Source organism: Ranitomeya imitator, chromosome 5 (genome assembly GCF_032444005.1).
Source record: "Ranitomeya imitator isolate aRanImi1 chromosome 5, aRanImi1.pri, whole genome shotgun sequence".
NCBI lineage: Eukaryota > Metazoa > Chordata > Amphibia > Anura > Dendrobatidae > Ranitomeya > Ranitomeya imitator.
Window position 1 is genome coordinate 664,844,935 of NC_091286.1, and position 27,936 is coordinate 664,872,870.

Sequence of the window (27,936 nt, forward strand, 5' to 3'; positions counted from 1 at the left end):
AAAAACCAATGTGGGATTGCACTTTTTTTGCAATTTCACCGCACTTGGAATTTTTTTCCCGTTTTCTAGTACACGACATGCTAAAACCAATGATGTCGTTCAAAAGTACAACTCGTCCCACAAAAAATAAGCCCTCACATGGCCAAATTGACAGAAAAATAAAAAAGTTATGGCTCTGGGAAGGAGGGGAGCGAAAAACGAACACGGAAAAATGAAAAATCCCCCGGCCATGAAGGGGTTAATATTTTTAATAATTTTTTTTTACTTTTGGCATGCTTCAATAGTCTCTATGGTAGACTAGAAGCTGCCATAACCCGATCGGCACTGATACATACAGGTGATGATCAGTTTGCTTGTATGGAGTTAAATTACTCACTTGCTATGATTGCTGACGACTCGGCGGCGCTCAAAGAAATCCGGCAGTGACAACCATAAAGTTCTCCAGGAGTCCTCTGGTTGTCATGGCATCCCATCAGTGACCTGCAATGATGTGACGGGGGTCACCGGTGAGCAGATTTCCTGCACGATTGCCAGTGCAGTGCACGATTGAAGTGCATGTTAAATGTCGCTGTCACCATTTAACAGTGGCATTTAACAGGTTAATATCGGTGGGTGGATCGCGATTCCAACCGCAGCTGTTCCGGGCACATGTCAGCTGTTCAAAACAGCTGACATGTGCCAGGAAAGATGTGGGCTCACTGTCAGAGCCCACATCAAAGGGAGGGTGTCCAACATCGGGGTTCTATTACGGCCGATATCAGAAAGGGGTTAAGATGTTGGACATGATTTAAAATTGCCAAAAAACTATGGAAGTCCAAAACGCCCAATTCTTCTGTCACATGATATTAGTAATTGGGGATAAGTTGATCAATTTGGATTACACGATATCAGGCTGTGCTGATGTAATGAAGAATCCTTAGGACCACGATGAGTTGAAGGTTTTTATTTCCATAATGCGTTTCAGTGCTGGACTAGTGTCTTTTTCAAGTGGAAGAAACAATTGCAACTATCTTGTGTATAATTGAATTTTTAGCATTTTGAATAGCAGTTTTCGGAATATACCTGATTAGAAATAGAAATGCAAATGTCATCTATTTCTTTCTGTGCAGCTTTATAACACATATCCATCTGTGATGCGCTGGTTTACGAGTGTGGCTAAAAAGGCGATCAGGAATCTAAATGGATTGCACGTATTCATTCAAGAGGCCTTCACCAACCACAGGAAACAACTGGATGTAAATGACCAGAGGAATCTTATCGACTCTTTTTTGGTGAAACAACGAGAGGTACTAAAATCAGTATTGTTACATGTGTGGCAGAGCTGAGCTTGTCATCTGGCATAATTCATGTTGATATCACAATTTAGTTTTATTTTATATGGGAAACTTTGTCTAGTTGTGGAGCTATATGGCTTGCTGGGATGTCATACTGTGTTTTAGAAGTGTACATTTTGTAGCATTATAAATGGCACATGGTAGCTTGGGCTGTTACAGATTACAGGAAAAGAAAAAAGTAACAGTTGTAATAATTTTTACTTCATAAATCAATAGTACACATGAAAATCTGTAATATATCTTCTATTACATACCTGCCCCGCGTATGCCAGGCTCCACTTCCATTTCCTTCTACTGAGTCTGCTGCCCTCTGTTGTGTTCCACAGTGGGTTTTGCAATTTGCTTATCGCGGATCAATGATGTCAGCTACCTAAACCTATTTAAGGCTCAATAACACTCACACCTGTGTCTTGGGACTTAGACTCTTAGTCCTATGTTAGGTGTGATCAACCATCTGGCTGTTTGTGTTCAGTGTTTGTAGTTGAATTCCTCCCTGCTGGAAACCACTTCATCCATTGTGCTGATCCTGAGATTCCTGGTGAGCCTTTACAGTTCTCGCTGCCCACACGCCTTCTTACTTGATACATCAACACCAGGGTTCATGTGCCAACCCATACTATAGGCTTAGAGGATCCACCTTACTGGGTGAGCTTTAAAGAGTCCCTGTAACAGTGAGAGCAGGTGCGGCGGTTGAGAGTATTCATCAGCTGCTCCTGAGCTGTAAATAAATAATTAGAAAAAAAAATGGCGTGGGTTCCCTTGTGTTTTTAATAACCAGCCAGGCAAAACTCACAGCTGGGGGAGGCAACCCTCAGCTGTCAGCTTCAGCAAGGCTGGCTATCAAAAATAGAATGATTTTCGCACAGTTTTTTTTTTAATTATTTAAATAAATAATTTAAAAAGCAACCAGCCTTTCTAAAGCAGACAGCTGGGGGTTGGTATTCTCAGGCTGGTTAAGGGCCATGGATATTGGCCCCCAGCCTAAAAATAGCAGCCCGCAGCTGCCCAGAAAAGGCACATCTAATAGTTGTGCCAATTTTGGGGCTTTGCACAGCACTTCCTACTTGCCCTGTAGTGGTGGCAAGTGGGGTTAATATTTGTGGGGTTGATGTCACCTCTGTACTGTCAGATGACATCAAGCCCATGGCTTAGTAATGGTGAGGCATCAATAAGACGCCTACCATTACTAATCCTTTAGTTGTATTGTAAATAAACATTCAGCCAGAATAAAGTATTTTATTAGAAATAAATCAAAACACACTTTTATTCTTTTATTTAAAAATAACAAACACAGTTATAATCACCTAACGCTAAATTCCACCGAAGCCATCATGCTCCTGTAATAAAACAAAAATAAAAAAACAACATCTCTCACTTCTATGTTGTTCTGTCCCATGCCGTAATCCATGTCTAGGGGAAAAACAGTTTTCCACCTGGACGCTGCCAAGATGTGACTGTCCAGGCTGAAAACCACTGCTGCGAGCATAGCATCAGTGACCAGCATGACTTCATCGAGGTTACCTACAGTCACTGAAGCTGCGTTCCCAAGCCAGGCTGAATTGCCATGACCTCGGTGAGATCCCCACTAGCACAGTGAGAAAAACTCTTATGCACAACACAGCATGACAAAAACCCAGTGCTTGGGCAGCCGAATCCACACAGTAACACAGACTTCCTGGTCAAGTCCATGTTCGGTGTCCATGCCCTGAACAGTTGGTGTTCTGTACGGATGCCAAACTTTACAGTTCGGGTTCGCCCATCTCAATTAATGAGCACTGACTTCAATCTCCTATCTTTTTAATAGGAAAGTCTGTCTTCGCCGAATACAGATTTTACTTGTGAATTGAGAATTTTTAGAATGAATGATCAGTTCTGGAAGTAAAAAGAAAATTATTTTTCTGAAAAGATATATTACAAAGTTTCTTATCTTTACGTGTACTATTGATTTTTGAAGAAAAATTAAAACTATGGTTACGCATTAAATAACCTCTGTCCTTTCCAGTTTTACTCAGACAACAAGCGTAACTCATGACTGACTGAGGTTCTGCAGTGTCAAAATGATTCAGCAATCTTCAAACACAGCGCACAAACAGCAAACAGCACTTAAAATATACAGAACATTAATAAATACAGTGAACATAAATTCCGATGTGAGAGCCAAAACCTCACAATTTAAAAAGCCAGTCTGTCTGCACAAGTCTATCCTGCAACTGTAACACCTCATTGTAAAACATTATCATTTTCATTTTTCAATTAAGCTTTTCTAACACACAGACTTTATTATTTACCTATTTTGTAGTTCTGTTTACATTTGCATTAAGGATTTATTAGCAGCTTTCATTGAAAATTCCATCAGTAATGACAAGAAAATCAGTAATCCATGATGCATTAGTTTTCCCATCAAAACATTGCTTTTCATTTAGTTCAATATTTAGAGAGTAATTCATTTTTTGTTATTTGTTATTTTTGTTATTTTTATTTTGTTATTTTTTGTTATTTTGGTGTTTGTTATTGATCGGCCTTTGCAAAATCAATAATCTTTGTAATACAGTCTATTTCCTTATTTTTCTTTCTACCTCCATGAAAACTATGCTGAAAGTCTAGTTTTAACTGCCTACTTCATGCTCTTTTACAAGCCGCTTTGAACTGATGCTCTTGGAAGAATTCATACTCAAAGCAAAATAAAGTAATGGAGTATATTACAAAAAAACATAACATTGAAAAGAAAAGACGTAAAAAAAAGTTTAGACTGTAAAGGCTTTAGACACCAGTGACATGGAAACAATTATTTTTATATACTTTAGTGGTCATTTCTATTTAATGAAATTGCACTAAGCTTTAGTCTGCACTCTGGGCGCGGCCTCCTGAGCGTCGCTTTTTGCTCTACAGGAGTCTGCGCTGTTGTGTTATCACTTGGCCATGCGCTGTTAGCGCTGCCCATCTTCTGACATCATTTGATGTCGGCCGCTGCGGTTCGCGATGCCCATGAATCCCAGCCCCGCAGTGTCTTTTCATTTACTCACACTGCGGGGCTGGGATTCATGACCTTGCGCAGTAAATATGTTTGCCTCTCACTCATGTCCTTACACCTGCTTCAGATTGTGCGGCGTCAGCTGATCCCTTATCGCATGCCGCGGCCATGAAGCCGCACAGTCTGAAGAAGGCGGAAGGAGGGGAGTGACAGTCAAAGATATACACTGCTCATGCCCATCAATCACACCTTCGCAGCCAAAATATATGAGACAATGAGGGGGGTTGTGTCGGGCACGGCGGCCGCAGAGGCACAGCCAGCCAACCAACGATGTCAGAAGATGGGCAGCGCTACCAAGGGGGTTGCTGCGTGTCATTTGTAAGATTGCTCTTACTAAGTGTATTGGGGGACACTCGCTTGGCACAGGATTGACGTAGTCAGGCACGATTTTTGAACACAAAACAGTCCATACGGTTTATTAAAGGGTCATAAACCGGGTTATGCACAGTCCATATTATACATTCATCAAACACAATAGGCACCAACTGGTGATATTAACTTGCAGCTTTGTCATTAACACTTCTTTTACGGCTTTGTTTCACGGACACTAAACATGCTGGGCCTCTCACTTCGCCCAGTTACCATGGGTGTCCGTACGCCGTACACTTCACCAATGTCCCAAGTCACATACAGCGCATATGACACTGGGTCGCAGTCTCTAAACACGCTGAACCTCACTTTGTTCAGTCACCGTGGGAGACCACACAGTTCATGGAACATTACAAGCACCAACAGTCTGTATAGGTACCTGACGGGAGCTCCTGCTCCCCCTGCTGACTCCTTTTCAGTCCTCCGGGAAAGATGCCTCACAGGGATCACCAACTTGCCTGGCGGCTTATCTTAGTCAGTCCAGACCCACCGAAGGACGGTAGCTTCCCCACATGAACCGCACATGTGACCTGTCCAGGTGCTATTCAGGACCTCGTCCATCACCCCAGGCCACCCGCAAGTCCAAAGCCCCACCATGTGCTCTTCAGAACTCCTACTCCCAGGAAATCCAACACACCCGGCTCACCAGGTCCAAAGCCCCACCATGTGCTATTCAGAACTCCTACTCCCAGGAAATTCAACACAGGTGGTTCAGTGTGCTATTCAGGGATCCGGTCCTACTCCCAGGACCTCCCAACACACAGGCTCTCCAGGACCTTCCACTGGAACCACACAGGAACCATACACAGGGACCATGATGACCCACACCCTGGTCACATTATATATCCTTAACCACTCCCCTGGGTGGGAGTGTAGATGTGTGGCTAGTTTGTCCCGCCCATCTCACACAACTAGCCTAGTAAGTCTCCCTTACAGCTACATCTTACATAAACACACTTGAGGGACTACAGGTCCTAGAACAACAACATTGCATCAGACTTACTACGCAGACTCCCTCTGCGACACATATCGGCCATTCACAACACAGCCAGTCACTGTTTCACCACGATTATCACAATAGATATGCCTCCATGCACATCCCAAGGGGAACTCACAGCGCCCCCTAGCTGTAACAGGGGTCACTGCATCACACATTACAAAGGAAAGTTACACCTCAGGGACGGTTTAATGGTCTCAGGGGACACATTGTATACGTGTTGAGTTTGACGTGTGCAAGGAGAATAACTTAATGACCCACCTTGTACAAATGCAGCATTACTGCTGTACAAGGTGGCTGTTATACATACAAACGCCTGGGGGGGGACAGGTTCCTTTTAATTTCAGTTGTTGTGTCTGCGTGGCGTTTGCAGGACAAGATGCCGGCTACACAGCAGGGGAACAGCTGGCGTTGCTGAACCTGTTATGACCTGGTGGTTAGGAGCACCCGACCTGATAGTTAAACTCATACAGGACGAGCTCTGGGATGTGGGAGCTCTGCTGACCGCAAGCCCTAATCCTATCGCACACACTAGAAATAGCCGTGGAGTGCTCCTGACGCTCCCTATGCGCCTCGTCACAGCCTAAGAGCTAGCTAGCCCTAAAGAAGAAAATATAGCCTACCTTGCCTCAGAGAAATTCCCCAAAGGAATAGGCAGCCCCCCACATGTAATGACTGTGAGTAAAGATGAAAGTCACAAACACAGAAATGAGATAGGTTTCAGCAAAGGGAGGCACGACTTACTAAATAGACAGAGGATAGGAAAGGAATCTTTGCGGTCAGCACAAAAACCTACAAAAGACCACGCAGAGTGTGCAAAAGGGTCCTCCGCACCGACTCACAGTGCGGGGGTGCCACCCTGCATCCCAGAGCTTCCAGCTAGCAAGACAAAATCAAGATAACCAGCTGGACAAAGAAACAAGAACAATAATAACAATCAGGAACTTAGCTTCTGCAGGAGAAGACAGGACACCAGCCAGATCCAGGAGCGAACTGAACCAATGCTAAAACATTGACAGCTGGCATAGAGAAACGATCTGAGTGGAGTTAAATAGAGAAGCCAACCAAAGGATAAACCACGTCACCTGTGTAAGGAACCTCAGAAGCAGCAGCTCCACTCACAGCCACCAGAGGGAGCCCACGGACCGAACTCACCGAAGTACCATTCATGACCACAGGAGGGAGCTCGACAACAGAATTCTCAACAGTACCCCCCCCCCTTGAGGAGGGGTCACCGAACCCTCACCAGAGCCCCCAGGCCGATCAGGATGAGCCAAATGAAAGGCACAAACTAGATCGGCAGCATGAACATCAGAGGCAAAAACCCAGGAATTAACCCTTCCACTTGACCAGGTACTGGAGTTTCCGTCTCGAAACACGAGAATCCAAGATCTTTTCCACCACATACTCCAACTCCCCCTCGACCAACACCGGGGCAGGAGGATCAACGGAGGGATCCATAGGCGCCACGTATCTCCGCAACAACGACCTATGGAACACATTATGGATGGCAAAAGAAGCTGGAAGGTCCAAACGAAATGACACAGGATTAAGAATTTCAGAAATCTTATATGGACCAATGAAACGAGGCTTAAACTTAGGAGAGGAAACCTTCATAGGAACATGACGAGATGACAACCAAACCAAATCCCCAACCCGAAGTCGGGGACCAACACAGCGCCGGCAGTTAGCGAAACGTTGAGCCTTCTCCTGGGACAATGTCAAATTGTCCACCACATGAGTCCAAATCTGCTGCAACCTGTCCACCACAGTATCCACACCAGGACAGTCCGAAGGCTCAATCTGCCCTGAAGAGAAACGAGGATGGAAACCAGAATTGCAGAAAAAAGGAGAAACCAAAGTAGCCGAGCTGGCCCGATTATTAAGGGCGAACTCAGCCAAAGGCAAAAAGGACACCCAATGATCCTGATCAGCAGAAACAAAGCATCTCAGATATGTCTCAAAAGTCTGATTAGTTTGTTCGGTTTGGCCATTAGTCTGAGGATGGAAAGCCGAAGAAAAAGACAAATCAATGCCCATCTTAGCACAAAAGGACCGCCAAAACCTTGAAACAAACTGGGAACCCCTGTCCGAGACGATGTTCTCTGGAATGCCATGCAAACCACATGCTGGAAAAACAATGGCACCAAATCAGAGGAGGAAGGCAATTTAGACAAGGGTACCAAATGGACCATCTTAGAGAAGCGATCACAAACCACCCAAATGACCGACATCCTTTGAGAAACAGGGAGATCAGAAATAAAATCCATGGAAATATGCATCCAGGGCCTCTTCGGGACCGGCAAGGGCAAAAGCAACCCACTGGCATGAGAACAGCAGGGCTTAGCCCGAGCACAAGTCCCACAGGACTGCACAAAAGAACGCACATCCCGTGACAAAGAAGGCCACCAAAAGGATCTAGCCACCAAATCTCTGGTACCAAAGATTCCAGGATGACCAGCCAACACCGAACAATGAACCTCAGAGATAACTCTATTAGTCCATCTATCAGGGACAAACAGTTTCTCCGTAGGACAACGGTCAGGTCTATCAGCCTGAAACTTCTGCAGCACGCGCCGCAAATCAGGGGAGATGGCAGACAAAATTACCCCCTCTTTAAGAATACCCGCCGGCTCCGGAACACCCGGAGAGTCAGGCACAAAACTCCTTGACAGGGCATCAGCCTTCACATTCTTAGATCCCGGAAGGTATGAAACCACAAAATCAAAACGGGAGAAAAAGAGCGACCATCGAGCCTGTCTAGGATTCAACCGTTTGGCAGACTCGAGATTAGTCAAATCCTTGTGATCCGTCAAGACCACCACGCGATGTTTAGCTCCCTCAAGCCAATGTCGCCACTCCTCGAATGCCCATTTCATGGCCAACAACTCTCAATTGCCAACATCATAATTGCGCTCAGCAGGCGAGAATTTTCTAGAAAAGAAGGTACATGGTTTCATCACCGAGCCATCAGAACTTCTTTGCGACAAAACAGCCCCTGCTCCAATCTCAGAAGCATCAACCTCGACCTGAAACGGAAGCGAAACATCTGGCTGGCACAGCACAGGGGCAGAAGAAAAACGACGCTTCAACTCCTGAAAAGCATCTACAGCCGCAGAGGACCAATTGACCACATCAGCACCTTTCTTGGTCAAATCAGTCAACGGTTTAGCAACACTAGAAAAATTAGCGATGAAGCAACGGTAAAAATTAGCAAAGCCCAGGAACTTCTGTAGGCTCTTCACAGATGTCGGCTGAGTCCAATCATAAATGGCCTGGACCTTAACAGGGTCCATCTCGATAGTAGAAGGGGAAAAAATGAAACCCAAAAATGAAACCTTCTGAACTCCAAAGAGACACTTAGACCCCTTCACAAACAAGGAATTAGCACGAAGAACCTGGAACACCATTCTGACCTGCTTCACATGAGACTTCCAATCATCCGAAAAGACCAAAATGTCATCCAAATATACAATCATGAATCTATCCAGGTACTCTCGGAAGATGTCATGCATAAAGGACTGAAACACAGATGGAGCATTAGAAAGCCCGAATGGCATAACCAGGTACCCAAAATGGCCCTCGGGTGTATTAAATGCTGTTTTCCATTCATCGCCCTGTTTAATTCGCACCAGATTATACGCCCCTCGAAGATCTATCTTGGTGAACCAACTAGCCCCCTTAATTCGAGCAAACAGATCAGACATCAGCGGCAAAGGATACTGAAATTTGACTGTGATCTTATTAAGAAGGCGGTAATCAATACAAGGTCTTAAAGAGCCATCCTTCTTGGCCAAAAAGAACCCTGCTCCCAATGGTGACGACGACGGGCGAATATGACCCTTCTCCAAGGATTCCTTTATATAACTCCGCATAGCAGCGTGCTCTGGCACAGATAGATTAAACAGTCGGCCCTTAGGAAACTTACTACCGGGAATCAAATTAATAGCACAATCGCAGTCCCTATGAGGAGGTAGGGCACCGGATTTGGGCTCCTCAAATATATCCCGGTAATCTGATAAAAACTCAGGGACTTCAGAAGGAGTGGAAGGCGAAATTGACAACAATGGAACATCACCATGTACCCCTTGACAACCCCAGCTGGACACAGACATAGATTTCCAATCCAACACTGGATTATGGACCTGTAGCCATGGCAACCCCAAAACGACCACATCATGCAGATTATGTAACACCAAAAAGCGAATATCCTCCTGATGTGCAGGAGCCATGCACATGGTCAATTGCGTCCAGTATTGAGGTTTATTCTTGGCCAAAGGCGTAGCATCAATTCCTCTCAATGGAATAGGATGCTGCAAGGGCTCCAAGGAAAAACCTCAGCGCCTGGCAAACTCCAAGTCCATCAAATTCAGGGCAGCGCCTGAATCCACAAATGCCATAACAGAATATGACGACAGAGAGCAAATCAGAGTAATGGACAAAAGAAATTTTGACTGTACCGTACCAATGGTGGCAGACTTAGCGAACCGCTTAGTGCGCTTAGGACAATCAGAGATAGCATGAGTGGAGTCACCACAGTAAAAACACAGTCCATTCTGACATCTGTGTTCTTGCCGTTCAGCTCTGGTCAAAGTTCTATCACACTGCATAGGCTCAGGCCTATTCTCAGAGAACACCGCCAAATGGTGCACAGCTTTGCGCTCACGCAAGCGCCGATCGATCTGAATGGCCAATGACATAGACTCATTCAGACCAGCAGGCGTGGGAAATCCCACCATGACATCCTTAAGGGCTTCAGAAAGACCCTTTCTGAAAATTGCCGCCAGGGCACATTCATTCCACTGAGTAAGCACAGACCACTTTCTAAACTTCTGACAGTACACCTCCGCCTCATCCTGACCCTGACACAAAGCCAGCAAGATTTTCTCTGCCTGATCCACGGAATTTGGTTCATCATAAAGCAATCCTAGCGCCAGAAAAAACGCATCTACATCACGCAATGCAGGATCTCCTGGCGCAAGGGAAAATGCCCAGTCTTGAGGGTCACCACGTAATAAAGAAATATTGATTTTTACTTGATGAGCGGGGTCACCAGAGGAGCGTGGTTTCAAAGCTAGAAACAGTTTACAATTATTTTTGAAATTCAGAAACTTAGATCTATTTCCAGAAAATAAGTCAGGAGTAGGAATTCTAGGCTCTAACATTGGATTCTGAACCACAAAATCTTGAATGTTTTGTACCCTTGCAGTGAGATGATCCACACAAGAGGACAGACCTTGAATGTCCATCTCTACACCTGTGTCCTGAACCACCCAAAGGTCTAGGGGAAAAGAAAGACAAAACACAGTGCAAAGAAAAAAAAATGGTCTCAGAACTTCTCTTATCCCTCTATTGAGATGCATTAATACTTTGGGCCAGCTGTACTGTTATGACCTGGTGGTTAGGAGCACCCGACCTGATAGTTAAACTCATACAGGACGAGCTCTGGGATGTGGGAGCTCTGCTGACCGCAAGCCCTAATCCTATCGCACACACTAGAAATAGCCGTGGAGCGCTCCTGACGCTCCCTATGCGCCTCGTCACAGCCTAAGAGCTAGCTAGCCCTAGATAAGAAAATAAAGCCTACCTTGCCTCAGAGAAATTCCCCAAAGGAATAGGCAGCCCCCCACATGTAATGACTGTGAGTAAAGATGAAAGTCACAAACGCAGAAATGAGATAGGTTTCAGCAAAGGGAGGCACGACTTACTAAATAAACAGAGGATAGGAAAGGAATCATTGCGGTCAGCACAAAAACCTACAAAAGAGTGTGCAAAAGGGTCCTCCGCACCGACTCACGGTGCGGGGGTGCCACCCTGCATCCCAGAGCTTCCAGCTAGCAAGACAAAATCAAGATAACCAGCTGGACAAAGAAACAAGAGCAATAATAACAATCAGGAACTTAGCTTCTGCAGGAGAAGACAGGACACCAGACAGATCCAGGAGCGAACTGAACCAATGCTAAAACATTGATAGCTGGCATGGAGAAACGATCTGAGTGGAGTTAAATAGAGAAGCCAACCAAAGGACAAACCACGTCACCTGTGTAAGGAACCTCAGAAGCAGCAGCTCCACTCACAGCCACCAGAGGAAGCCCACGGACCGAACTCACCGAAGTACCATTCATGACCACAGGAGGGAGCTCGACAACAGAATTCACAACATGAACCCCACTGACACATAGGGTGGTGTTTTTCTATGTGCAGCTAGCACTTCCGGGCACCAACTGGCGGTGTTAGAGCCCAGGGTCAGCAGGAGGAGCAGAGGAGCAGAGTGTAGGCCGAAGCCTGCACTGGAGGCAGTTTTAGTTCTGTTGTGTCTGCGTGGTGTTTGCAGGACACGATGCCGGCTACACAGCAGGGAAACAGCTGGCGTTGCTGAACCCCACTGACACGTTAGCGGGTGTTTTTCCCTGTGCAGCTAGCACTTCCGGGCACCAACTGGCGGTGTTAGAGCCCAGGGTCAGCAGGAGGAGCAGAGGAGCAGAGTGTAGGCCGAAGCCTGCACTGGAGGCAGTTTTAGGTCTGTTGTGTCTGCATGGCGTTTGCAGAACATGTTGCCGGCTACACAGCAGGGGAACAGCTGGCATTGCTGATTCCCACTGACACATTGGCGGGTGTTTTTCTCTGTGCAGCTAGCACTTCCGGGCACCAACTGGCGTTGTTAGAGCCCAGGGTCAGCAGGAGGAGCAGAGGAGCAGAGTGTAGGCCGAAGCCTGCACTGGAGGCAGTTTTAGGTCTGTTGTGTCTGCATGGCGTTTGCAGGACATGTTGCCGGCTACACAGCAGGGGAACAGCTGGCGTTGCTGAATCCCACTGACACATTGGCGGGTGTTTTTCTCTGTGCAGCTAGCACTTCCGGGCACCAACTGGTGGTGTTAGAGCCTAGGGTCTGCAGGAGGAGCAGGGTGTAGGCCGAAGCCTACTTTGAGCAAGTTGAAAGGGAACCTTTAACCCCCCCCCCAGGCGTTTGTTGCTGAAAGAACCAAATTGTGCATCACAAATGCTGCAAAAGGAAAAGGTGGCTCTTTTAATTATGTTCCTTTCAAACGCGGAACTAAACACTTATAAAATGTGTCCCCTGATACCGTGAAATCGGCCTGGAGGTGGGACTTTCCTTCGTGGTGGGGCGCAGCACCGACGTTATTCCTACCCCTCTTGACGGCCTGTGCCGCATCCTCAGCGTTGTTGGAATCTGTCACCGAGCCAGCGCTGTTATGTTCAACCTCGGTCATGTGCAGTTAGCGCTGCCCGTCTTTTGACATCACTTGGTGTCAGGCGGGCTGTGCCTGTGCAGTCGCGCTGCCCGTGATTCCACCTCACTGTGTCATCTAATGTAATCCCACTGCGGGCCTGGGATCCATGGGCATGCGCAGTGCATATCCTCGCCTCACACTCCCCTCCTTCCGGCTTCTTCAGACTGTGCGGCGTCACGGCCATGGCATGTTATTAGGGATCAGCTGACGGCGCACAGTCTGAAGAAGGCGGAGGGAGATGAGTGAGATCCTGAGGTGAAGATATGCACTGCGCATGCCCATGGATCCCAGGCCCGCAGTGTGATTAAATCAGAAGACACTGCGAGGTGGGATCTCGGCCAGCGCGGCCGCACAGGCGCAGCCAGCCTGACACGAAATGATGTCAGAAGACGGGCAGCGCTAAGCGTGCATGGCCAAGGGATAACATAACAGCGCAGGCTCTGGGACAGATTCAAACAATGGTGAGGAGGCGGCGCACGGCACCAAGGGGGTAGAAATGACGGCTGTTCTGCGTCCCATTACGAAGGAAAGTCCCACCTCCGGGATGGTTTTACGGTATCAGTGGACACATTTTATAAGTGTTAAGTTCTGCGTGTGCAAGGAGCTGAAATAAAAGAGCTACCTTTTCCTTGTGCAGCATTACTGCTGCACAAGGTGGCTCTTTCAGTAGCAAACACCTGGTGGTGGGGACAGGTTCCCTTAAATTTCAGTTAATGTGTCAGTGTGGCGGTCGCAGGAAACATTGCCGGCTACACAGCTTGGGATCAGCTGACATTACTGAAACCCAATAACACTGGGTCGTATGTTTTGACTGTGCAGACGGCACTTCTGAGCCTCAACTGGCAGTGTTGGAGCCCAGAAATTACAGTTCAGGTGGTAGAAAGATGAACACAACAGGAGACCTGGATACTGTAGACACCGAATTATTTAATCAGGAAGAGGAGTGGCAAATTCCTGCGAGATCCAGGCCTGGTTCATTTTCAGAAAAGTAAGGCGGTCAACGTTATCGGAGGATAGTCGCATGCAACGGTCTGTTAGTACACCTCCTGCGGCACTAAAGACGCGTTCCGATAAGACACTAGCTGCAGGGCAAGCCAGCACCTCCAATGCATACTGGCTTAGCTCTGGCCATGTATCCAGCTTAGAGACCCAAAATTTGAAAGGGGAAGAGCCGTCTGGGAGTACAGTAAGAGGGCAAGACATGTAGTCTGTCACCATCTGACGGAACCTTTGCCTCCTGCTGACTGGAGCCACCGGTGATGGTGTAGACATTTGGGGCGGGCACACAAAACTGTGCCACAGTTGGGCCATACTGGTCTTGTCTTGGGCAGAGGCACTGCTTCTGCTCCCTCTTTGTGCAGAGCCTCCTCCACTGCCTCGACGCACTGAGCTGCTTTGTAAAGCACTAGCAGCACTGCTCTCAGTTGGACTGGAGAAGATGATGGAATTCACCAGGGTGTCTTGGTACTCCCGCATTTTACACTCCCGGGTCAACGGTGTGATGGGGTTTTGTACGTTGTCCCGGTAGCGAGGATCAAGGAGGGTGTACACCCAATAATCAGCCATGTTGAGAATGTGGACGATGCGGCGGTCGTTTCTCAGGCACTGCAGCATGTAATCAACCATGTGCTGCAGACTGCCAACTGGCCAAGAAACGCTGTCCCCTGCTTGAGGCGTGATCTCTGCCCGCTCTTCTTCACCCCACCCTCGCTGTACACACTGACTATTGGACAATTGTGTAACTCCCTCCTCTGGGCGGATGTCTTCCTCCTCCATTGACTCCTCCTCATCCTCCTCACAAAGTGTCCCCTGCCTACGCCTTTGTGAGGAACCACGTGGCGCTGACTGTCCAGTAGCTGATGGAAATGGTGACTCCTCATCCTCCACCTCTTCCACAACATCATCCCTTAGCGCTTGCAGTGTTTGTTGAAGCAGGCAGATAAGGGGGGCAGTCATGCTGACTAGTGCATCATCTGCACTCGCCATCCGCGTGGAATAATCGAAGGGATGCAAAACCTGGCAGATGTTCTTCAAAGTGGCCCACTCTGTGGTTGTGAAGTCTGAACGGCGCGGATTGTGACTTCTTTGCGCCTGATGCAGCTGGTACTCCATTACTGCTTGCTGCTGCTCACACAACCGTTCCAACATATGTAACATGGAATTCCACCTGGTAGGTAGGTCACATATGATGCGATGTTCCAGAAGGCGGAATCGGTGCTGCAGAGCTGCAATGTGCGATCTTGCCGTGCTGGAACGCCGCAAGTGAGCACACTCTAGGCGAACCTTGTGCAGCAGTGCATCGAGATCCGGATAGTCCCTCAGAAAACTCTGCACAACCAAATTGAGCACATGTGCCAGACATGGGATGTGAGTGAGGTTGCCAAGGGTCAAAGCTGCCACCAGATTTTGGCCATTGTCACACACTACCATGCCTGGCTGGAGATTCGCTGGCACAAACCACACATCGCTCTCCTGCTTGATGGCATTCCAGAGCTCCTGCGCTGTGTGGCTTCGAGTCCCCAAAGAAACTAATTTCAAGACGGCCTGTTGATGTTTGGCCATGGCTGTGCACATGTCGGTCATATCAGGTAAACGTTCACGGGTCTATGTGGAGGTGGACTGTGACGGCTCCTGCAGTGATGATTCTGAGGAACTTGTGTATGAGGAGGAGTCAATGCGTACAGACTGGATTCCTGCAATCCTTGGAGTGGGCAGGACACGTCCTGCGCCACTCGCACGATCTGTACCTGGCTCAACAACATTAACCCAATGGGCAGTAAGGGAAAGGTATCGCCCCTGTCCATATTGACTGGTCCACGCATCGGTGGTGAGGTGGACCTTGCTACTGACGCCGTTCAGTAGCACATGTTTTATGTGTCCCTCCACATGCTTTTGCAGGGCAGGGACGGCTTGCCTGCTGAAATAAAAGCGGCTGGGCACATTGTACTGTGGAACTGCCAATGCCATAAAGTCACGGAAGCTGTCAGTCTCCACCAGCCTGAATGAGACAGGGACAGCAATTTTGCAATGCCTGCATTCAGAGCCTGTGCTCGGGGGTGGTTTGCCGAGAATGGCCACCTTTTCTCCCATGCCTGTACTACTGATGGCTGTAGACTGGGCTGGGAGTGTGAGGATGACTGGGAACATGGTGCTGTGGGTGGAAATACAGTGGGTCTCTGGACAACAGTGCCAGAGGTTCTTCCATGGCGATCCTGGAAGGAAGCCGAACCTGCTGTGTGTGAGCTGGAGGAAGAGACAACACGAGCTGAAGAGGTTGTAGCTGCCGCTGTTGGTTGGCCTAGGTCTTCAGTGTGTTTTTGTAACTCCAGCGCGTGCCTGTTCCGCACATGTTTCCACATATTTGTGGTATTGAGGTTGCTGACACTTTTCCCTCTTTTGACTTTCTGATTACACAGCTTGCATTTGACAAAGCAAATGTCATCTGCAACTGTGTCAAAAAAGGACCAGGCACTGCAAGTCTTGGGAGTGCCCATTTTGGCATTTGGAAGAGACATGCTCCTAACGGGTGCCGAAGTGGAGGCTACAGGCTCAGCAGTCTTCCCCCTCCCTCTCCCTCTTTGGCCCGTTCGGGGAATCTCTTCCTCAGAGCTGCTCCCACCACCTTCCTGTACCTCACGCCACGATGGGTCAAGGACCTCATCATCTACACTACCCTCTGCCACCAACTACTTCTCCTGGGTAGTCTCGGCAGCACAGTACGCACCAGAAAGTGGCACCTGAGTCTCATCATCAGATGCGTACTGCGCTGTGGTGACCGGAGGCACTGGCCCACCCGCCTCTTCAGAGTCAGAGAGACAAAGCTGTTGGGCATCACTGCACACTGCTTCTTCCATTTCTCCAATGCTGCTTGGCTGGCCCCCTGTTTCCAAGCCAAGAGATTCAGAGAACAGAAGTAGAGACGGCTCCTGTCCTGGGCTCTCTGACTGCCTGGGCAATTTGGCAGGTGGTGAAGAGACAGATGGGTGCTCTCCAGTGCTCTGTGCCTGAGAGGATGTGGCACTAATTGAAGTCGATGCGTTAGCTGCCATCCATCCGACAACGGCTTCAATTTGATCTTCACGCAGCAGCGGTGTACGGCGCTCTCCTACAAAGCTGCGCATGAAGGACTGTTCCCTGCTGAAACTGGGTGATGATGAGTCACCGGTGCCCGCAGCAGGCACAGAATCACCACGTCCTCTCCCTGCCCACTATCTGCCCTCTTCATCTTGGTTGACAGATAAAGATAAGCAGAAAAGTACAAAGGGCTTAGTGTGCTTATTCCTGAACAGCTCCTCCTAACAGGTATAAGAAACACTAATTTTCTAAAGTGTGGGCTAGACTTTAATATGAGCTAATGTGGCCTACACAACTGTAAAGTGGTGTGTTTGGTGAACTTTATTTTTTTTGGGGGGGCAGATCTGACTACAAAGCGAGTTGCACTCACACGGAGACCATGCAGACGGCCGTAAATTGCGCTGCAAGGCCCAAAAAACCTCCTCTATGTTATCCTATGTAGTGTTTTTCCACAATTTAGCTGGAAACGGGTGGAAAGCCACTAATAGGAAATTTTTGAAAAAATGTACAGCAGGCTGCACTATTAGCAAAAAAGGACAATGTATTTTACGGTATGAGGCAGTGATGCACCCTGAGCTGAATACAACCGGCTGTGGCTGCACACAGACTACAGGGCGAGCTGCACTCACACGGAGACCGTGCAGACAGCCGTAAACGGCGCTGCAAGGCCCAAAAACCCTCCTCTATGTTATTCTATGTAGTGTTTTTCCACAATTTAGCTGGATACAGGTGGAAAGCCACTAATAGGAAATTTTTGAAAAAATGTGCAGCAGGCTGCACTAATAGCAAAAAAGGACAGTGTATTTTACGGTATGAGGCAGTGACACACCCTAAGCTGAATACAACAGGCTGTGGCTGCACACAGACTACAGGGAGAGCTGCAGTCACATGGAGACCATGCAGACAGCTGTAAACGGCGCTGCAAGGCCCAAAAAACCTCCTCTATGTTATCCTATGTAGTGTTTTTCCACTATTTAGCTGGATACGGGTGGAAAGCCACTAATAGGAAATATTTGAAAAAAATGTGCAGCAGGCTGCACGATTAGCAAAAAAGGACAATGGATAGAACAGTATGAGGCAGTGTGAACCACCCTGAGCTGAATACAACCGGCTGTGGCTGCACACAGACTACAGAGTGAGCTGCACAAACACACACACAGAGACCTTGCAGAACGGTGTGAAAACAGCGCTACAAGGCAAAAGCAAGGTTCTCACACAGCGGTTGCTAAATTAGCCTGGAAAAGCGCAATGAAGCAAATCGCTATCTCAACTGGCCCTCAGTCAGAACAAAGCGTCCTGTCCCTAACTGAATTCACAGCAGAGTGAGCGCAAAATGGCGGCAGCGTTTTTCATACTGCATCATGACATCATTTCAGCAGCCAATCATAGCCTTGCCAGTAGTTGCATGCCCACCATGCTGAACAGGATGTGCCCACACTTGTAATCTTTCCTCACTGGCTGAATTCGTGCAGTTTAAATCCTGGGAACTTCCATTTCCGGTATCCGATAAGCGGTAAATATCGGAACTCAGTATCAGAATTCCGATACCGCAAATATCGGCCGATACCCGATACTTGCGGTATCGGAATGCTCAACACTATTCATAATTCAATATTGGTAGTCTGCTGAGCATCATCTAAGTGCTGCACTGCAATGAATTAGACATGAATTTGAATTTAAGGTAATTGAATACATAGTCACAAGAGTTGAGCGACTTTTACATTTTTAGGATCGAGTCGGGTTTCACGAAACCCGACTTTGTCAAAAGTGGGGTCGGGTGAAATCGGCCGATTATTGCGAAAAGTCGGGGGCCAACTGAAACCCGAAACCCAATGCAAGTCAATGGGGAATCAAAGTCGGCAGTGAGTGGAGGACAGGAAAACACCTACAGTGCCCATTTTAATGCCAAAAACATCAATTCTTATTACTTAAGCTTGTTAATCTTAATTTACTTTATAATAATAGTTAGGCATTGAAAACTGGGGGTCATTTGGCTAAAGTTGTGGGGGGGTAGGGCTGGCTCAAGATTTTCGTGGGCACAGGAAACGCGGAATACGTCACGGCGGTGGAGCAGGGAGAGGTAAGTATTTCAACTTTGCAAGTGCTGTGATACTGAGCAAGCAGGGGATGCCCACTCATTGTCAGTGGCACAGGGCCCCTCATAGTACGGCGGTGTGTTTGATGGCGGGTGGCGCCTCCCACTGCCAGAGACACTTTTGCGTACTATGAGGGGCCCTGTGCCAGTGCCAATGAGTATGCCCCCCACCTGATGAAGGAACCTGCCCTTTCATCTGCACCTTCCTCTTTGTCCCCGTGTAAGGTGGTATAGTATGCGGGAAGGGGAACCTCACTTTCAGCAGGGTCAGATTCTGGCTGTGTAGAGTGCAAGGGGAATGTAGTGGTCTGGGTCAATGTACCAGCAGACTCATCTAGCTGTGGCTGGGCAATGGGCAGGATGAGGAAGAAACACAGATATAGGCCCAAATAAGAAAGTAGGCTAAATGCAGTTCAACATTGGTAACAGGACTAAACAGGCGGCATTGCTTTGTTCAGTGGAGGACAACTGTATTGAGTGACAGACACAGTTGTTAGGCCCAAATAATAAAGTAGGCTAAATGCAGTTCAAAATTGGTAACAGGACTAAACAGGCGGTATTGCTTTGTTCAGTGGAGGACAACTGTAATGAGTGGCAGACACACAGACACAGTTAGTAGGCCCAAATTATAAAGTAGGCTAAATGCAGTTCAAAATTGGTAACAGGACTAAACAGGTGGAATTGCTTTGTTCATTAGAGGACAACTGTATTGAGTGACAGACACAGTTGGTAGGCCCAAATAATACAGTAGGCTAAATACAGTTAAAAATTGGTAACAGGACTAAACAGGCGGCATTGCTTTGTTCAGTGAACAACTGTAATGAGTGGCAGACACAGTTGGTAGGCCCAAATAATAAAGTGGGCTAAATGTCTGCCAAAAAATAGTTGATAAATAAACAGGTGGTGGGCTCCTCTGCTGAGTAGCAGACAGTGGTAGTAGGCGCAAAGTATTAACTGGTCTAAATGGAGGCCAGGGCCCCTGTATATTTTAACTATCATGTATCATTTCAACAAATTTGTATTGGCAGTGCCAATGAAGGATTTAACTGCACAGACTACACAGTGGTGGAGCAGGGAGAGGTAAGTATTGCAAGTGGTAGAGCACTGTCCGAGCTGGGGGTGAACACTCTCTTGTGGGCGGCGGTACTGTCACAGGGCCCCTCATATTACGACAGTGTGCCTGATGTTGGTTGTGCACCACCACTTCAATATACTATGAGGGACCCTGTGCCAGTGCCGTCGCACCCACCTGTCCAGGCAAACGACACTCGCAAGGGTCCATGCACTAGGTGATGACCACGGCCCTGTGGGTGGGAGTCAGCCCATTTAGGGAGGCATAAAAATGGCCTATGTTGGATATTCTGTAGCTGCAAATGGAGGAGTTGGAGAAGTCAGTAAGAGGAGGCCAAAAGCAAGACATTTTTCAGGCAAACTACGTGTCAGCAGGAGAAGGTGGGGCAAAATAATTTGAAATCCATGATTGGTTAATGAAGGTTAGATCATCAACATTCTGGGTAGCCAGACGTGTCCTTTTTTCGGTCAAAACTGAACCAGCAGCACTGAAGACTCTTTCTGATAGCACACTAGAAGCAGGGCAAGCGAGCTCCTGTAAGGCATATTCTGCCAATTCAGGCCAGGTGTCTATTTTAGATGCCCAGTAATCAAAGGAGAATGTCCTGTGAGGGAGAACATCGATAAGGGAGGAAAAGTTCATTTTTATTGATTAGTAAGTTTCTTGCTGTCTCAGCCGACGCTGGGGTGGGGGTGGGAACTTTCAGAGCGGTTCAGCTTTATGAAGTCCTCCCTCCCCCAGTCTTACTTTAGACCCGTAGAAGCGCGGCAGCGCGAAACGGCCATCGTCTCCTGACACCTTTCGTTCTCCGGCAACACCTTGCTATGCTTTATTGCCACAATAAAGACTGAAGTTTTCTCCGGATGGTGAGTGCTCTCTTTTGCTTCTTGCACATTGTATTGAACTTTGGCTGTCTTTCACGGAGCACCCGATTCCTTAAAACTGGCATGATTTACGCAGAGCAAGCTTGCTTTCATCCCCTGCCTCTGACATTAACCAGCTGTTAGTGCAGACTTTTTTTCTTTTGTTTGTAGTTCGTAACCATACTGGACAAATGCTGTCTCCTGTCACTTTGAATCGATGCAGCAGTACCTGTCGTGTCAGCGGTCATTGCGAAATCACTCCACAACCTGGTCATAAAACCCCTCTGTCCAACGCCACTTCGGATTTGTGCACCTCTAACACCTCTGCCATGTTGCCCCCTACGGCTCGTGTGAGAACCATCAAAGCCGCTGTGTTCTGGGAATGCCTGAACCAAACGGTCTACAAGAGTTGCTTGTTTGGTAGCCAATATTTGCTTAAGGTTCTCATGTGGCATGATATTTTGTAATTTTCCTTTATATTGTGGATCCAGGAGGCAGGCCAACCAGTAATCGTCATCGGTCATAATTTTGATAATGCGGGGGTCCCTTTTTAGGATACGCAAGGCATACTCATGTGGGCCAATGTTCCTGGTGTCAATTCACTGCTTGTGCTGGCTGGAGGAGCACTTTCTTGCAAATCAACATCACTTGTGTCCTGCAAAAACCCTGTACCTGACCTTGCAATGCCAACAGTTTCTATTGCCCCCTGAGAAGCATCCTCCTCCCATAAATATTCATCCACATCCTCCTTTGGTTATTAGATCGACTGAGGGGCGATCTAATAACCATGTATAGGTATATAAGGGGACAATACAAATATCTCGCTGAGGATCTGTTTATACCAAGGAAGGTGACGGGCACAAGGGGGCATTCTTTGCGTCTGGAGGAGAGAAGGTTTTTCCACCAACATAGAAGAGGATTCTTTACTGTTAGGGCAGTGAGAATCTGGAATTGCTTGCCTGAGGAGGTGGTGATGGCGAACTCAGTCGAGGGGTTCAAGAGAGGCCTGGATGTCTTCCTGGAGCAGAACAATATTGTATCATACAATTATTAGGTTCTGTAGAAGGACGTAGATCTGGGGATTTATTATGATGGAATATAGGCTGAACTGGATGGACAAATGTCTTTTTTCGGCCTTACTAAATATGTTACTATGTTACTATGTTATCTGCCACCTCATCCAGGAGAGTTCCCTCAGCAGACAATGGCTGACTGTCATCAAGGCTTCCTTCCTCCTCGGCTGCAGACGCCTGCTCCTTAATGTGCATCAAACTTTGCATGAGCAGACACATTAGTGGGATGCTCATGCTTATGATGGCGTCGTCTGCACTTACCAGCCGTGTGCATTCCTCAAAACACTGAAGGACTTGACAGAGGTCTTGTAGCTTCGACCACTGCACACCAGACAACTCCATGTCTGCCATCCAAGTGCCTGCCCGTGTATGTGTATCCTCCCACAAATTAATTACAGCACGCCTCTGCTCGCACAGCCTCTGAACCATGTGCAGTGTGGAGTTCAACCTTGTTGCAACGTCAATTATTAGGTGGTGCTGCGGAAAGTTCAGCGATCGCTTATGGTTCAGCATACGGCTGGAGTGTACGGGCGACCGGCGGACGTGCGAGCAAAGTCTTCGCACCTTCAGGAGCAGGGCTGGTAACTCCGGATAATTTTTGAGGAAGCACTGCACCACCAGGTTCAAGGTGTGAGCCAGGCAAAGAATGTGTTTCAGTTCTGAAAGGGCTATGGCAGCCATAAAATTCCTTCCGTTATCACTGACTACCTTGCCTGCCTCAATACCCCAATTCCACCGGTCTTGTGCGAGTGTGCAGAGGTAATTATGGTCCTTGATTAGGTTACTGCTGGGGTTATTCTGTGCAACAACTTTGTTTAAAACTGGATGTACATCATTTCGGGTGCCATTCAATATATGGTGTTTTGGCCATACTTTTGATGGGCTTTTTTGTATCCTGATATAGGCGGTATAGGCTATTTGGACAGCCACTTACATAGATAGATTGGCACCCTAGCACAGTAGGTTTTCTCCAGCAACTTACTAGGACATAAATATACATTTTTAGCCATAGATACAGGTTATGTAACAATAAAAAATGTTTTGCATATATATCTTTAAACCTGCTATTGGTTAATATCTGCAACGCATATAGAGCCGGTGTATTGGATTGGAGGCATCTTTTGTATTCTGTAATGAAAAAACATTTTATTCTTTTTATCGTCAATAAATTTCTATCTTTGAACATAAACATTCTGTGGCCTGGTTAATATACCTGTTAGGCTTTTGGTGCAAACAAACAGGAATGAAGTATATCCAATTTGTGAGAATTTGAATCTCACTTTTTTTTGGCGAGACTGAACCAAAACTCAGGCCTAGTGCATACAACAACACAATATAAGTGGCAGAAAGTGGCTGGAAAAAATACAAGGACTGTAGTACAATTTCAATCCCCCTACAATGATCTCAGGAAAAGTATGGCAGCAATAAAAAGGACTGCTGCACACAAAAGTGTGGCAAATAAACAAGACAACTGTGCAGAAAGGAGCAACAGGATTTTTGCTTTTAAAAAAGCAGTTGGTTTGCACAGCGGCGTACAAACAGCAATGCAGCTATCAGGGAGCCTTATAAGGCAGCCTAATAAGCTACAGAGCTGATGCACAAAAATATAAACTCCACTGTCCCTGCAAACAAATGGTAGTGTTGGACAGTGGAAATCACTACAGCACAAGCAGTTTGGGGGTTAATCTTCCCTCCTTAACGCTATCCCTTCTTCTGATGAAGCTGCAGCAACCTCTCCCTATGCTAAGATCGGCAGAAGTAAGATGGCGGTCGGCGTGCATGCCCCTTTATAGCCCCTGTGACGCCGCAGAAAGCAAGCCAATCACTGTCATGCCTTTCTCTAAGATGGTGGGGACCAGGACCTATGTCATCACGCTGCCCACACTCTGCGTCCTCCTTCATTGGCTGAAAAATGGCGCTGAAAGCGTCATACGAAACGCGACTTTGGCGCGAATATCGCTGACCTCATGGCTGATCCCACACTAGGATTGGGTCAGGTTTCATGAAACCCGACTTTGCCGAAAGTCAGCGATTTTTTAATTTGTCCGATCCGTTTCGCTCAGTAAACGATGTTTCTGTTTCTTTATATTAATCACCCTAAAGCCCTCCACTTTCTACTAATCTGTCTAATCCCTACACTTAGGGTATGTGCACACGATGCAGATTTTGCTGCGGATCCGCAGCAGTTTCCCAGGAGTTTAAAGTACAATGTAAACTTATGGGAAACCAAAAACACTGTGCACATGCTGCGGAAAAAACGTGCGGAAACGCAGTGGTTTACATTCCGCAGCATGTCACTTCTTTCTGCATTTTCTGCAGCGGTTTTACAACTGCCCTTATGGAAAATCGCAGTTGTAAATCCGCAGTGAAAACCACAGAAAAAACATAGTAAATCTGCGGTAAATCCGCAGCAGTTTTCCACTGCGGATTTATGAAATCCGCTGCCGAAAAATCCGCAGTGGACCCATATACGTGAGCACATAGCCTCAGGAATGGACTGGTCATCTCTTCCTTCATTGATTGAGCACAAATTTCTCAACTCGTACTCTTATAGCCATTAGCCCAGTCCCCACTTCCCTTTAACAGGAACTCTATCAAACTCTCGCTCTGTCTGCAACAAACTTTTCTACATCCATGATCTTTTCCTTACTAACAAACTTTCCTTCCTCTGCATCATAGAAAACTAACTCGCCACCTCTGACACAGCTTTTCCAGGTGCACATATGGTGGATTCCATCTTTCTCAAACCTTCGCCCCAACAGCACGCATGGTGGAGTTGGTTTTTCTCCTGTCAGATATATTTGGTGAAAAGTTTGAAATTTTTGCAATTTTCACATTTTTAATTTTTATTCTCTTAAACCAGAGAGATATGTGACACAATATACAGTAGTTAATAAATAATATTTCCCACATGTCTACTTTACAGCAGCACAATTTTGGAAACAATTTTATTTTTTTGCAAGGAAGTTATAAGGGTTAAGATTTGACCAGCGATTTCTAATTTTTACAACAAAATTTACAAAACCATTTTTTAGGGACCACTTCACATATGAAGTCAGTTTGAGGGGTCTGTATGGCTGAAAACACCCAAAAGTGACACCATTCTAAAAACTGCACCCGAAAACCACATTCAAGAAGTTTATTAACCCTTCAGGTGTTTCACAGCAGCAGAAGCAACATGGAAGGAAAAAATTAACATTTAACTTTTTAGTCACAAAAATGATATTTTAGCAACAATGTTTTTATTTTCCCAAGGGTAAAAGGAGAAAGTGGACCACGAACATTGTTGTCCAATTTGCCCGGAGTACGCTGAAACCCCATATGTGGGGGAAACTACTGTTTGGGCGCACGGCAGGGCAGGGCTTTTTGAATGAAAATTTGGCTCCATACTTTAGCGGACACCATGTCGTGTTTGGAGAGACCTTGTGCGCCGTAAGATTGGAGCGCCCCACAAGTGACCCCATTTTGGAAACTATACCCCCCAAGGAACTTATCTAGATTCATAGTGAGAACTTTGAACCCCCAGGTGCTTCACAACTTGATCCGTAAAAATGAAAAAAGTACTTTTTTTCACAAAAAATTTATTTTAGCCTCATTTTTTTCATTCTCACATGGGCAACAGGATAAAATGGATCCTAAAATTTGTTACAAAAGTACACCGATCATAGGTGGGGGTAAACTTATGTTTGGGCGCACGGAAAGGCTCGGAAGGGAAGGAGAGCCATTTGACTTTTTGAATGAAAAATTAGCTCCAATCGTTAGTGGACACCATGTCGCATTTGGAGAGCCCCTGTGTGCCTAAACATTGGAGCTCCCCTACAAGTGACCCCATTTTGGAAACTAGACCCCCCAAGGAACTTATTTAGATGTGTGGTGAGAACTTTTTACCCCTAAGTGCTTCACAGAAGTTTATAACGCAGAGCCGTGAAAATAAAAAATCTCTTTTTCCTCAAAAATGATATTTTAATACGCAATTTTATATTTTCACAAGGGCAACAGGAGAAATTGGACCCAAAAAGTAGTTGCTCAGTTTGTCGTGAGTACGCTGGTACCCCATATGTGGGGGTAAACCACTATTGGGCACGCATTGGGGCTCAGAAGGGAAGTAGTGATGTTTTGGAATGCAGACTTTAATGGAATGGGCTGTTGGCGTCATGTTACGTTTGCAGAGCCCCTGATGTACCTAAACAGTAGAAACCCCCAACAAGTGACCCCATTTTGGAAACTAGACCCCCCACGGAACTTATCTAGATGTGTAATGAGCACTTTTTACCGCCAAGTGCTTCACATTAGTTTATGACGCAGAGCGGTGAAAATAAAAAAAAAAATTTCCTCAAAAATGATTTTTTTTAGTCTGCATTTTTTAATTTTCACAAGGGTAACAGGAGAAATTGGACAACAAAAGTTGCTGTCCAGTGTGTCATAAGTATGCTAGTACCCCATATGTGAAGGTAAACCATTGTTTGGGCACACGTCGGGGCTCAGAAGGGAAGTAGTGATGTTTTGAAATGCAGACGTTGATAGAATGGTCTGCAGGCGTCATGTTGCATTTGCAGAGCCCCGGTGTTCCTAAACAGAAGAAACCCCCCACAAGTGACCCTATTTTGGAAACTAGTCCCCCCAAGTAACGTATCTAGGTGTGTGGTGAGCAGTGCACTTTGAACCCCCAAGTGCTTCACATAATTTTATAACGTAAAACTGTGAAAATAAAAAATAATTTTTCCCACCAAAATACATTTTTATCCCCAAATTTTCTATTTTCCAAAGGGAAACAAGAGAAGTTAGACACCCAAAGTTGTTGTGCAATTTTTCCTGAGTAGGGTTATGCCCCAAATGTTTGGGTAAACCACTGTTTGGGCACACACGGGGCTCAGAAGAGAGAGAGCACCATTTGACTTTTTGAATGCAAGATTGGCTGGAATCAATGGAGGCGCCATGTCGCGTTTGGGACACCCCGATGTACCTAAACACTAACCCAAACACACCCCTAACCCTAATCCCAACCCTTACCATAACCCTAAACACAACCCCAACGGCAACACACCCCTAACCTTAATCCCATCCCTAACCATAACCCTAGCCACAAGCCTAACCCTAACCCCAACACACCAATAACCCTAATCTTAACCCTTATTCCAACCCCAACTCTAATTCCAACCCTAACCCTAAGGCTATGTGCCTAGGTTGCAGATTTTTCCGCACCGTTTTTGAAAAATCCGCAGGTAAAACGCACTGCGTTTTACCTGCAGATTTACTGCAGATTTACTGCCGATTTCCTGTGTTTTTTGTGCAGATTTAACCTTTGGTTTTACACCTATGCATTCCTATTGAGGAGCAGGTGTAAAACACTGCAGACTCCACACAAAGAATTGACAATGCTGCGGAAAATACAACTCAGCATTTCCGCATGGTATTTTCCGCACCATTAGCACAGCGGATTTGGTTTTCTATAGGATTACATGGTACTGTACACTGCATGGAAAACTGCTGCGAATCACCAGCAACCAATCCAGTGTGGATCCTCAGCCAAATCCACATTATCCACATACCATAATTCCAACCCTAACCCCAATTCCAACACTAACCCTAATTCTACTGTAACCCTAACCTTAATTCTAACCCTAATGCTAACCCTAACCCCAATTCTAACCCAAACCCTAACCCTAATTGTAACCCTAACCCCAATTCTAATTCTAACCCTAATTCAAACCCTAGTGGAAAAATAAAAATAAATATATTTTCTTTATTTTATTATGTTCCCTACCTATGGGGGTG

The 27,936-nt window shown here is 46.5% G+C and overlaps 1 protein-coding gene across 5 annotated transcripts in view; it reads left to right on the forward strand.

The window, feature by feature from the left end:
• LOC138638721 (cytochrome P450 2K1-like) overlaps positions 1 to 27,936 on the forward strand; it is a 218,838-nt gene that overhangs the window by 102,962 nt on the left and 87,940 nt on the right. For all 5 annotated transcript variants that reach the window (XM_069728247.1, XM_069728250.1, XM_069728248.1 and 2 more), the window contains exon 6: positions 1,110 to 1,286. In XM_069728247.1, coding sequence (XP_069584348.1) covers positions 1,110 to 1,286 — 177 coding nt within the window. The remainder of the gene's footprint in view (positions 1 to 1,109; positions 1,287 to 27,936) is intronic.